Source organism: Scleropages formosus, chromosome 9, assembly GCF_900964775.1.
Source record: "Scleropages formosus chromosome 9, fSclFor1.1, whole genome shotgun sequence".
Taxonomy (NCBI): Eukaryota; Metazoa; Chordata; class Actinopteri; order Osteoglossiformes; family Osteoglossidae; genus Scleropages; species Scleropages formosus.
Window position 1 is genome coordinate 530,889 of NC_041814.1, and position 12,299 is coordinate 543,187.

General features: G+C 40.8%; 1 protein-coding gene across 9 annotated transcripts in view; it reads left to right on the plus strand.

Moving 5' to 3' along the window:
- The window catches only part of myo9b (myosin IXB), a 48,927-nt gene that overhangs the window by 19,132 nt on the left and 17,496 nt on the right, over positions 1 to 12,299 (plus strand). For 7 of the 9 annotated variants that reach the window (XM_018728213.2, XM_018728214.2, XM_018728216.2 and 4 more), the window contains exons 3-15: positions 5,668 to 5,762; positions 7,285 to 7,347; positions 7,839 to 7,938; positions 8,293 to 8,393; positions 8,590 to 8,719; positions 9,003 to 9,092; positions 9,201 to 9,317; positions 9,467 to 9,601; positions 9,743 to 9,864; positions 9,956 to 10,097; positions 10,462 to 10,657; positions 10,951 to 11,026; positions 11,491 to 11,583. In XM_018728213.2, coding sequence (XP_018583729.2) covers positions 5,668 to 5,762; positions 7,285 to 7,347; positions 7,839 to 7,938; positions 8,293 to 8,393; positions 8,590 to 8,719; positions 9,003 to 9,092; positions 9,201 to 9,317; positions 9,467 to 9,601; positions 9,743 to 9,864; positions 9,956 to 10,097; positions 10,462 to 10,657; positions 10,951 to 11,026; positions 11,491 to 11,583 — 1,460 coding nt within the window. The remainder of the gene's footprint in view (positions 1 to 5,667; positions 5,763 to 7,284; positions 7,348 to 7,838; positions 7,939 to 8,292; positions 8,394 to 8,589; positions 8,720 to 9,002; positions 9,093 to 9,200; positions 9,318 to 9,466; positions 9,602 to 9,742; positions 9,865 to 9,955; positions 10,098 to 10,461; positions 10,658 to 10,950; positions 11,027 to 11,490; positions 11,584 to 12,299) is intronic. The other 2 variants (XM_018728215.2, XM_018728217.2) reach the window with 1 other exon arrangement.

Genomic DNA, 12,299 nt, shown 5'->3' on the forward strand with positions numbered 1-12,299 from the left:
AGGCTCATCGCCATTGGCGGCTGTCCGACGCGAGTGTTCATTTCCCACGAGGACTCTTGTCCATGCAAACGTCACAGGACAGGACTCGACAGCTCCCCCTGGCTGCACTGCTTGCCTCTCCATCTCCTGGAGAAGAGGAAACGTAGTAAGGCACAAAGCAGGTCTCATGGGCTGCCATTCAGAGTTTCATCTCAATGAAAAGAAACAAGTGATGTGATCAGCAGTCTCTAAGGTTTGCCATTGCACCTGGAGTTGTCCTTGCGATGCCCCCTTGTTGTCTTTGGTCTAACCACCTTGCTTTTGCTCTTACTACTGTGGTCCTGGAGAGATGTTAACCACCTTAAATTCGGATATTGCATTTTGACTTTTTTTTGTGTGTGTGTGTGTGTGTGTGTGTGTGTGTGTGTGTGTGAGTGAAATGGCAGGTCAGGTGACTTAACAGTGCAAACAATTACTTTAGCAAAGCTTTTAAAACCTAAAACACAAGAGCTTACATTTTTGTGTACCAGAATGTCAGGTGAAATGTACATTTGTTAGCACTATCAGGAATAAGTGAGAACCTCATGCTTTAGCTTTGTTTGATCCAGCCTTTTTTTTTAACCTCCAATTACTTGGGCTGAAATATGCATTTTAAGTAAATTGAACACACTGTTTACAAAAGAGTTGGTAATTTCCTGATCTGTGAAATCCGTGATGAAGAAACTTTCAAGAATGCCTCATTTTGCTTTACTTGCAGCAGTCTTTAGATGTCAACAGATATTTTTCTGCATTTAAACTATATCTTTATCTTGTTCAGCTGTGGAATGCTGAACTTTTAAAGCGCCAGCTGTGGGTTCATATCCATTTTCAGCTGAAGCAAGAAAAATGGTGTCTATGGACCTGATGTTGTCAGATGTGCTTCTTTACCTCTTTTGGAATTGTCCTCTGCTCTGCATAATGTGGTGAGGTCAGTGTCTCCTCTGTGGCATGCTGGCTGTCGTCGGGGACCTTTTCTGCATTTTCCCCGCTTCTGCCACATTGTGAGAAAGTTGAACCCTCTGGTGCTCATTAACTTTGCATGCTGCTCTTGGCACTGTCCACTTGGTCTGGATGACTGCTAATATTTTCCTCCTCCTGACCAGTCAGACTTTCTGGGCTGTTTTAGATTTGGCATTTTCCTGTCCTTTTTATTTTATTTTAAAATAGGCAGTGAGCAGTGCAGTGGTTAGGAACGTTGACTTGTAGCCTGAAAATTGCTGGTTACTGGAATCCTCCTCTCATATTCCACACCACTGCTGTAGTATCTTTAAGGAAGGTACATAGCTGCAGAGTTACTCCAGTAAGAATGTCCTGTATTGCACTCATTGCATTACAGGATATCGCTTTGGAAAGAAGAGCCTGTTAAATGTAAATGTGGAGCTGTGTAAATAATTGTGTGTGGCTTTGAATAAAGTAATCGACTAAGCGGCAGGTTAATGTGATGCTTTCAGTGAACAGGCAGCCTTTAATAGTGAAATGGTAGCGCAAGTGTTAACTTTCCAGAAGTGTTGGGTTTGTCAAGAACAGGTTGTACAGGTTTCCATATGCTGCCACCTAATTCACTGCATCTGAAGTGGCAAAACTTTGCAATGAGACTACCGATGACTAACAGTACAATTTCATGCTCCTAGAGTGCTTCTTGTGGGCTGAGAGGAAGGCATTGACAAGAATGCTTACAGCTCAAATATGTGCAATTCTTTATGGATAAGGAAGAATTGTAAAGCGTCTGGGAATGTGCACAGTTGGAAGAATATAGGCCGGTGACAAAGGCACCACTACGCTTTCCTGTATTGGGTACAGCAGTTGGACAGGACCTGTGTGGTGGTGTGTTGTGCTGTGGCTGCTGTTGCGGGTAGTTTTTTTTTTTTTTTTTTTTTTTTTTTTCCCCTCCTCCTCCTTGTTAATCTTTCCTAGGCAGTTTGAGCAAAGAAGCAGCCACACAGTACCGGTGGCATTAGAAAGCCGCTGGAAGGTTTCAGACTCGGAGGTGCTCTGCACATGCCGTGTTTGGGCTCTCAGACTTCCCTTCAGTCTAATTTCTCCCTCAGGAAGCTGATATTTCTATTATATATATTTAATAACAGGAACTGCCTGCTGCAGGAACTTCCCTTGCCATTGGTATATCCACTTGCAGGGTGTTGACGGATGCCATATTGTTTAGCAGGAAGTACAGATGGGTTGTGGGTGGGTGTTCTGGCCATTGTTGGTCTTGGAGTCTCCATTTTTATTCTTAAAGATCTTGACCATTTTGGGATTGACTGGGTGTGTTGTCACCCAGCAAAAATCCACACTACAGTACAATACCCAGCCTGGGTTTTCAGACGATGATGTTTCCCTCTCTAATGGGAATGTTTGTCAAAAGGGAAGTTGTAATGTTAACGTCATGGAATGCTTTCCCATTGTCAAAGGATGCTAAGCTTATAATTACCTCATTCACTTGCTCTAGGGCACTTGAAAAAGTTACAATCCTTCCATAGTGAGTCTAAAGTTGTGTTCCTGTTACGTTGCAGTATTACATTGTATTGGCTTATTAATGATGGTACACAGTTGTAGTAGGTTAAATTGGCATTTCTCACAAATTTACTACTTTGCTGTACAATTTCCTGTTTTTAGACACTTCATACTGTTTTTGCTAAATTGGTCATTAGTCACAGCATTGCTGAACTTAACTGGGCTATTTCTGATGTGTACGCACACTGTTTGCAGCTGATGCCTGATACCATGATACTATACTATAGAGCAGTTGCCACTTGATTGACCTAATAAGTGTGCTGTCACACTCAAATTTGACTGTAGGGAATTCATATAATGGCTCAACTTAGATGCCTTCTGCAGACAGATTCATCATTGTGCTCAGCCTTGCTAGGGACCTTTTCAACCCCATCACAGAAATGCCGTGTCTGAGCCGATTGTATGATAACAATTAAAATGTTTGTCCCTGGAGATGTTGCTATGGGCAGTCTACATTCACACACCCTCTGATATTATGTGGGGAAATGTCAGTTCCATGATGCCAAGAGAAACACAGCAGCATGCTGGCTTTGGAAGAATCTGCTCTGTGGTGTAACTTTGCTGGCTGCAGTTGTACTCTAGAAATAGCACACAAGACCTTCATAAAATGTTGTGTGCATCTGTACGTTCTTACACCTTCTACTTGTGATTTTGCAGTGAGGTGTAAATAAAGTGATAAAACCCCTGTCTTTTCTCTGGAGCTGCTGGAGGATTGGGGTTGTCATCAGACTTCACATTGATTTTCAACAAAAGAATGTCAACTGTTGAACATATCTCCCTGTTCTCCCCTGTTGTGGAACACCTGTCTGGTGCTTTGAAGTGAAACATCCAGTGACACTTTGTCAGTTTTTGTATGTACTATACAGCTTTGCATGTGACATTCATACTGTATATCATTGTGAATAATAACCATTAGGTATTGCTTTCTTTATCTCTGTATATATTTGACTTTTTCTACTGGGAAAGAATAAGGATTATTATACCTACTTAAGAACTGCTCTCATTGGCAGGTCTCTGAGGATGTGAATTTGAGAAAATGGTAGTTCTGTGAAATTCTACAGTGAATCGGCAAAGGCAGGCAGTGTGCAGAGCATATCATACTATTGTCTTTTCTCACACAGTTTTCCATTTGTTTTTATGCTGTGAAGCTTGTGGGTAAAATTCTGGTTTAGGGCCAATTTTTTTTTTTTTTGCCCAATGTCAGTCTACCCTAAAATTAGTGTGTTAAAAGGTTGCAGTATGATGTGTTTAGGATTTGGATCATACTAGTGTGATATACAATGTGAAAAGTTCCTGGGTTCAAAAGACTGCTGCCTTGAAGAATGTGGGCTTGGCACAGGCTGTTGCTTAGTGTTGGTCTGCAAGCAGATCTGGCAACCAGTTAAGTCCCATTGCTAGCAGCCTACAAGGGTTCCCTGTCTTCTGAGCCTCAGGCAGTATGCTTTTTTTGGTTTGCCTTGCTTAGCAGCAGGCATTGCAATGACTACTTTGGATTCAAAGAAATGCCCTGTAAATTAAAAAGGCACAGCTGTGTTCACAACCAGAATTGGATTGCCTATTGTCACTTTAATTAAATGTTTAGGCTGGAATACATGCCATTTATAGTAGGATTATAAAAACAAAACATCTTATCAAAAAGCTTGTTTCCTCCCCTTTTCTAACAAAAATTCAGTTGCAGGTTTCCTTGCGCATTTTTTTTCTTACTTGTCTAGTTGTGGTTTTTGTACCACTTCCAGTAGTGTGCAGGTAAGGTACTGTGGTATGAGATCTGCTTCAATCTTGTATAATTGTGCTGGGGGAATTTTTGAAATTAAGGTCTTTTTATAAGACATAACATATTAAGGTACATATTAACGTACCTTGCTGAACTAGGAAATGAAGCTACCATACAGCAACAATGCCTTTGTTACCTGTAATCTGATTTAGGAGTTTTATTTAATCCAGGATGCCCAGGAGGGCTGAGTAGCCACTGGCACTTGGACCCTCAGAGGTTTTTTCTCCCTCAGCTTTCAGTTGGGAGTTTTTTGTTCCTTTCGTCTGTGGTCAGTAGGCATGCTTATAGCTTCATAAATGCATTGATCATGTATTACACTAGTCTGTAGTTTGCTTCTACATTTGTTTCTTTACTCTATGCCTGTGTTTAAGCACTCTGTGTCAATGCATGAGAAGAGCGCACTATAAAAAATTTAATTGAATTCAGCAGCACAAATGACATGGTAGTCATTTTCTACTGCACACACTAATTCAGGGTTTTTGTATATAAGTGTGTGTGTGTGTGTGTGTATACACACACACTTCTATGGTTGATTCCTCTGTATAGAGAAAACTCGCCCTCTTACAATGCCGCTCATGCAGGTCTACCTGGAGAGGGCGAGTTGTTCCATCCTTAGATAAAGCAGAGGTAGAAATAAGGTGTCAAACACCCAGTCAGAGGTTGAGAGTGCACAAGAAAAATGCTCTAGATGTGCTGCCTTCCACAAGTACCCTTTCCAGCAAAGAGACTCACTGTCTGGATGACTCAATGTAAGCCCTGTTTGTGATGCTTCGTGTGGATTTCCCCTGTGGGAGGGCTTTTGTTGCCCTTGCCTGCAGGAAACATTGACCCTCATTCAGTGTTGTCTCAGCCTTTCAGTCCTGGATGAGAGGGGCATTAGCCTGGAGGAGGCAGGGCTTGGGGTGCGGGCTGCCGTTAACCGCCCAAGCCCAGAGCATCACTTCCACCTCATTCTTTTCCAGCACAGTAGATCTTTTGTGTACTTTCGCCTTTCCATATCTCTGCCCTGTTTCCCCACTTCATAGTCTGCAGTTTGTTCCATGTTGAAGAAGGCAGTGAACTTCTGAAATAACTGTATATGTGGCTTTCAAGAGGCAATAGCTGTAGTGGATCCTAGATGGGTGCATTGTATTTTGCTGCAATTATTAGCAAAATGTTAAGTTGATTCTTTAAATATCCATTGCCTCGCAACAACTGCAACCTCCAAAGTTGTCCTTGGTGCAATGCAAATTTTTAGTTTGTAAGCAAGTTTTCTTCCCCCTGCTTAAAACTTCAGCTGTGTGTACTATGTACATTTTTCTTTTGTCTCTTTTAAGAACCTTGGGGCTTTTTATTTATTTTTATTTGTTTTTTTTTTTAAACAGGCATTTGGCAACGCAAAGACTGCACACAACAATAACTCTAGCCGGTTTGGGAAATTCATCCAGGTCAACTACCTGGAGAGTGGCATTGTCAGAGGGTGAGTTGTCTCTGTATGATTCTGTAGAGATGCAACACCACCAGCTCCTGGTGTTGTGTATGTTGTGAAACCCACCCACAGAAACACGGAGTGGTTTCTTCCACAAGTCCTTGTTGTAAACAAAGTACCAAGCTGTATAAATGTTAAAGGGGGGAAAAAAAAAAATGCAAGTAACTTTTTTTTTTTTTGAGAAGTGTCTAACAATAAATGACCTGGACAGTCTGCTTTGGAAGGTGAATATTGGCTTATCTGTTAAACCAGTATCTGTTCATTGAGTTAAAGAATTAATGGTGGTGGTTACCTGAAATTCGGTTGCATTTCTTTGTAACCATTGTCACATTTTGTGAACTATCACTGTAAAGTATTTGCCAAGAGCATAGTACATTTTCTTTCATCATAGTGAAAACAAAGATGACGAATTAGATAATATCCAGCTTTATGCATGGTAAAAATTTGAAGTTCTTCAGTTAAAATGTGTGCAAAAATAAAATGGTGAGGCACATTTTCAGAATTAAGTACATTTAAACTACAGCTTCAATAGTCTAATATTTACATTTTGCTAACACCTTTGTCCAAGGCAGCTTGTAATGTTGTTTTTCTGCAGTGTATCCTAAGCTACTTAATGATTGTCATTTATTCCCCTGAATAAATTTACTGTATCAGTTTGGGGTGAGTATGTTCCAACAGGTGCAGGATATTACAGGAGAAGGGATTCAAAACTGGGCCTTTGGGTTACAAGGCTATCGCTAATGCTATGATCATTTCTCTTCTTGCTCCTCCTATAGTACTATTAGATGCTATACACAATTCAACTATTTTTGTCCATAAATTAGGCTTGCTGTACTGTTTCATAATCTCATTAATAGTTAAATCCAGACTGAGTGTGCACCAAAAATCACATTCTACAAAACATGCAGGACAATTGTTCCTGTACTAAAATTCTGACGTGTATGAATAGTTAAGCAAGGTAACTTGTTGTGCAAGTCTAGTTTAATTGGTTATGATATGAGTACATTTAATCATTTAGCAGATGCTTTTCTCCTAAGCAATGTATATCCCATTGAAAATACAATTTGTGCATTAACTTAGGAGTACAGTGAAGAACAGGTGTACAAACTGGGTATCCTTGACACCCCCGTTTCATGGCTTTGAAATGGCTGGAAGGAAGCCTGCTTTCATAATAAACAGTTCAGTGATCTGTCTGTACCACAGTGGTTGGAATGGTAATTAAGGTTTCATACTGTGTTACCTGAAGGATGCTTGCTTGTTGCCTAAGATGATGTGTCAAAGTTGTTTTAATGTATTACTCATGCAGCAAAGGTACTTTATCATACTGTCATCAGCTTATTTTTTTTGTATTATGTAGTTTCTCTGCATTTGCACACTTTTTCAGTTGAGCTGCATCTGTTCTATTTGTAATCTCACGTCATACAATTTCATTGTATAGGAAATGAATTGGTAAATTGTGGGAAAGAGAACCACCATTATAGTGTGTTAATTTTGTTTTTTCCACCCCTTTCAGGGCTGTTGTTGAAAAGTACCTCCTGGAGAAGTCTCGCCTAGTCTCCAGAGAGAAAAATGAAAGGTAAAGAGAAGGAGTTAAGTCTTCACCTCTCAAGATGCAATAAGCAACCCGTTGAAGTCTGAAAAACTGGAAGGCATATCAGTTAATCTCATTGGTACTTCCGTGCTCTTACTTAGCTGTTTATCTACAGTTTTCAGCTTAAATCGTTTCCCTATGTGCTGGTGTTTTTAGGAACTGCACTTGGTACCTTGATGGAGAATAGTTACTTTTTTTTTTTTTTTTTTTTTTTTACAGCGGTGCTAGAAGGTTTATTTTGTATGAGTATAAAAATCACTGGTCATTATAACAAGTTGTTGGTAAATATTATGCTGTATATTTATTTCCTTCCTTTGATGTGCATGGGAACAAATGGTCACTTTTGGCTTTGTATCCGTATTGATCCCATTTGGGCAAAACGCAAATCATGAAACGTCTAGTAACTTACCTGGGTGCTTTGGTTCTTAATGCTTTACTGTTTCCCTGTTAATGATTTCATTGCATCTCCTCTGAAGGAACTACCATGTGTTTTACTACCTGCTGGTGGGAGCATCAGAAGATGAGCGTAAGGAATTCAAGCTTCTACAGCCAGAAGATTACTTCTACCTCAAACAGGTAGTAGGACAACTGTCATGAATCACAAAGCAGTAATCAGGTCTACTTATTCAGTACAGGTGGTCCCCAATTTACAATGGGGTTATTTTCTGCAAAACCCATCGTAAGTCAAAAATGCATTTAATGCACACCTCTCGTAACAAACTGGGAAATGCGGATTGCTGCCGCTGACCAGCATTGCGAGAGAGTATCGCGCCGCACATTGCTTTCCCAGGCAAAAACCAAAATGAAAAATTCGAAGTATAGTTTCTACTGAATGCCTATCGCCAGCTCACTATTGTAAAGTTGAAAAAATTAAGTCAAACCGTCGTAAAGAGGGACCCACCTGTACCTCACGTCTCATTTTGGTTGTAGCAAAACTTTAAGATAGAAGATGAAGAGGACCTTCGGCATGACTTTGAAAGGCTGCAGCAGGCTATGGAGATGGTGGGCTTCCTGCCTGCCACAAAGAAGCAGTGAGTTGATACAGTGCTGTGAATCACTTATGTATATTGTGATATTTATTTACCAGGGAAATCCATTCATGAATCCAAATCTTGTCACAGACATGTCAGTCGTGTCCTGCAGTGAGCGATTCAGTTTGAGAATTCTGCATATGTGAAAGATGCTGAATGTCTGCTGTAATACTGATGTCTGTTCTGTGCAATGCAGGATTTTCTCTGTACTCTCGGCCATCCTGTACCTGGGGAACGTGACATACAGACGCAAGTCAACAGGCAGAGAGGAGGGCCTAGATGTTGGGCCTCCTGAGGTTCTCACAACTCTGTCAGATCTGCTCAAGGTAACTGGTGTTTGGTGCATACAGAACTGATTAAAAGTTTCTCACCATAAGTTTGATTTGTGTGTTGACATTGACAGGTTTTTAATCAAATTTTGAGTTGAATGCAGCACTTGTTTGATTAGGATTGGAAACAAATTTATTAAACCACACCAGATTTCTTTTGCACTGTTGTACTTTTAAGAAGACCCTTGTGTTACATCTCGTATGTTGTTTCTGTAACTACTAGCTTTGGCCATGTTGAAAAGCCTGGGATTTGTTATGCAGTGTCTGGTATGTCTTGCAGGTTAAGGAGGAAGAGCTGGTAGAGGCATTAACGAAAAGAAAGACTGTAACAGCTAATGACAAGCTCATTCTGCCCTACAGTCATAGTGAGGTAAGTGTACTCAACAACAAAGGGTGTAATCACTTCCCTAGGGATACAGGAGTGGTTACACAGTTTAGATGTATTGCTAACTGGACAGCTTTGTTGACATTTCTCTAGGCTATTACAGCACGTGACTCCATGGCCAAGTCTCTCTATAGTGCCTTGTTCGACTGGATTGTCCTCCGCATCAATCATGCACTCCTGAATAAAAAAGACATGGAGGAATCTGTCAAGGTAATGTTCCAAGCATAGCTTCTCCTCTTACCCACTATTCTGTCTAGCCCACTGGCATTAGCTGGCAACTTAAGCTAAATTGTTTAGTGAAAGGAGATTGACTTGTTTTAACTCTGGCCATCTCAATAACTGGGTGGTGTTGTCTCCAGTGTTTGTCTATAGGTGTGCTTGATATATTTGGGTTTGAGGACTTTGAGACGAACAGTTTCGAGCAGTTTTGCATCAACTATGCCAACGAGCAGCTTCATTATTACTTTAACCAGCATATCTTCAAATTGGAGCAGGTAAGCTTGATTTCATGTATTTCTCAGGAAGCTCAGTAAAGTATAAGGTACCAGGTGTTGGTGTAATCAGCACACATACCTGGTTAAGCCAAGTCCTTTGAAGACTAGCCCCTTATTTCCTTACTGGCAATTGTCTTACAGGAGGAGTACAAGGCAGAGGGCATCACTTGGCATAACATTGACTACACAGACAATGTGGGCTGCATACACCTGATAAGCAAGAAGCCTACTGGATTGTTCTTCTTGCTGGATGAGGAGAGCAAGTAAGCTGATTTTTTTGAAGATTCATTGGCTTGTATTTTTGCTGTAGTTACAGGCTTAAGTACTTGTCCTTTCTTTCAACACTGCTCACAGCTTCCCTCATGCCACAGACAAAACCCTGTTGGCCAAGTTCAAGCAGCAGCATCAGGGTAACAAGTATTTTGTTCCCACACCAGTGCTGGAGCCTGCATTTGTTATCCAGCACTTTGCTGGAAATGTGAAATACCACATCAAGGTAAGATGCTGTTTCATTCAAGGCTCAAGATGTGGTAAACTGTGGTATTGTTCCTTTGAACTCAACAAAAAATAAAAAGCAAACCTAAACTGTTGCAAGGATAATGTTTACCAACTTACTTTTTTGCATTCCAAAATATCAAGTAAGAATTTCTACAATTAAAACCCATAAAATTACTTCTGAAAACCAATATATTTATTTTATTTACTATCTAACAATGGATTTAAACTGGATTGTAATCGTGAGTTGTGTTTTAAGTTAGTCGAAGTGGTGCGATTTTAAAGTAGAGTCCACTGCTTCGCAGTCTGCTGGCAAAGTTAGTCCTCCTAATGGCGCAAATGCTAAACGTGTACTGCTGCAATAGGATTTCCGGGAGAAGAACACAGACCACATGAGACCTGACATTGTGGCACTGCTTCGTAGCAGTGAACGGGCATATGTGCGTGAGCTGGTTGGGATGGACCCAGTAGCCATGTTCCGTTGGGCCATCCTCCGTGCCACTATTCGTGGCATGGCCGCCTTCAACGAAGCTGGGCGCCAATGGGCAGCTAAAACGGCAGGTATGTCGTGGCTTTCCGGGGAGCCTGGGCTTACCATAGGCTCTCCAGGTTTATCCTAGACCATATGCGGTTCTAGAATGAAGCAAGTGGCATAAGCTTTGAGTAAGGAAATCGGCTGAATGAGCTGTTGAGTGACAGATGTAGTGCATTACATTAGTTATGCTTTTGGCAGATATCTTCCCTCGAGTGATGCATTTATAAGAGTAGACAAGTATGTTTTTTACATGCTAATCTTGGTGTTCCAAAAGTGTGCAAAAATATAAAATGTTGTACAAACTCCCTGTGCCCTATAGGTGTGGTCAGGGGCGTTTCAAGGTCTCCTCTAACAGAGCTGCAGCGGTCCAACACCGTGGTGGAGAAGATATATCGGTAAGCATAGTCAGATGAGGTTTATTCTCCAGCAAGGTGTAAGGTATGGAGTTTGGGTTCATCTACAGCTGCTTTGTGTAGTCTTTTTTTTTTGAGGAGGTGCGTTGAAGGTCGTTTCTTCAAGGCAAACTACTAGTAGTTCCAGCCCATTTTGCTGCACCAGAAGCCACTTGTTCTCGCAGCTTCCAGTTTAATCCAATGAAATATTGGTATCCTGACATTAAGTCCTAAAATTTAATTTTGTAAATGTCTACATATGTTGCTTATGCCTGCTTTATTAAAAGTGGCTGTTGCTCCAAAATGGTCCTGTATTTGGTAGATTCTGTACAAATACAGGATCTCTGTGAGAGCAGCCAGGTGTCCAGAGGTGTGACAAGGGCTGTAATTTCCTGTAGTGTTTCCTGTCTGCTGCGGAGTAACAGGGTTGCCTCATGAAGCTGCTATTTTTTCGTCCCCTTCCACAGCCGTTCCCCTTTTCTCGATTTCTCCTTTGATTACTCAGAGGAGCGCCCTCTAGAGGCCTTTGAAGACATCTTTGTTTGCTATGAGAGTAAGAAGTAAGTGGAATGGAGGAAAGAGGGGTTGAGAGGTCAGGCAGGATAGGGTCAGTAATAGAGATGGTTTGTCAGTCTCATAACCTTTTGGGTATGCTCAAATCAGCTGATAGGGGCATCTTTATCAAGCTTCAAGCATCTCAGTGCTCAATAATGAAAAGTTCTATACAGCAAATCAGAAAAATACCAAGTAATCTGGCTTCAAGGTATCTGGGCAGATAATTCTAGCTCCAAGAGAAAAAGGCCTGTTCAGCTAGCCAGCTATAGTCAGTACATAGGCAAGAGAAAAAGCAACCAAAAAAACATAGACATCAAAGTTAAGAAACCATTCTGTAAACATATTTTGAGAAAGGGTTATTTAAAAAGTGGTCTACAAAAGCAGTGGCAGGCTATAATCGGTAATTCGTCTAAAGGCGAATGGTATAAGCATAGAACAAGGCTGCTGGCAGAATTCATTTACAAGCTAAAGGAGTGTAGTGAAGTGGCTAAAATACACATTAAACATTTTCAGTTTGAAATTGATTAATTAGTAAAACTTAGCCATGGTCCTCATAGGAAGGGGAATTGTCATTCTTCAGAATTTCATGAAGACATTTTCTGCACTCACTTTATATGCATTTGCCCGTTTACACTCCCCACCGTTTTAGATATGACCATTTGACTGTACAGTTCACAAAAATATGGAAGGCTGCTGTAGTTTAGTCTGCTGGTAAAAGCAA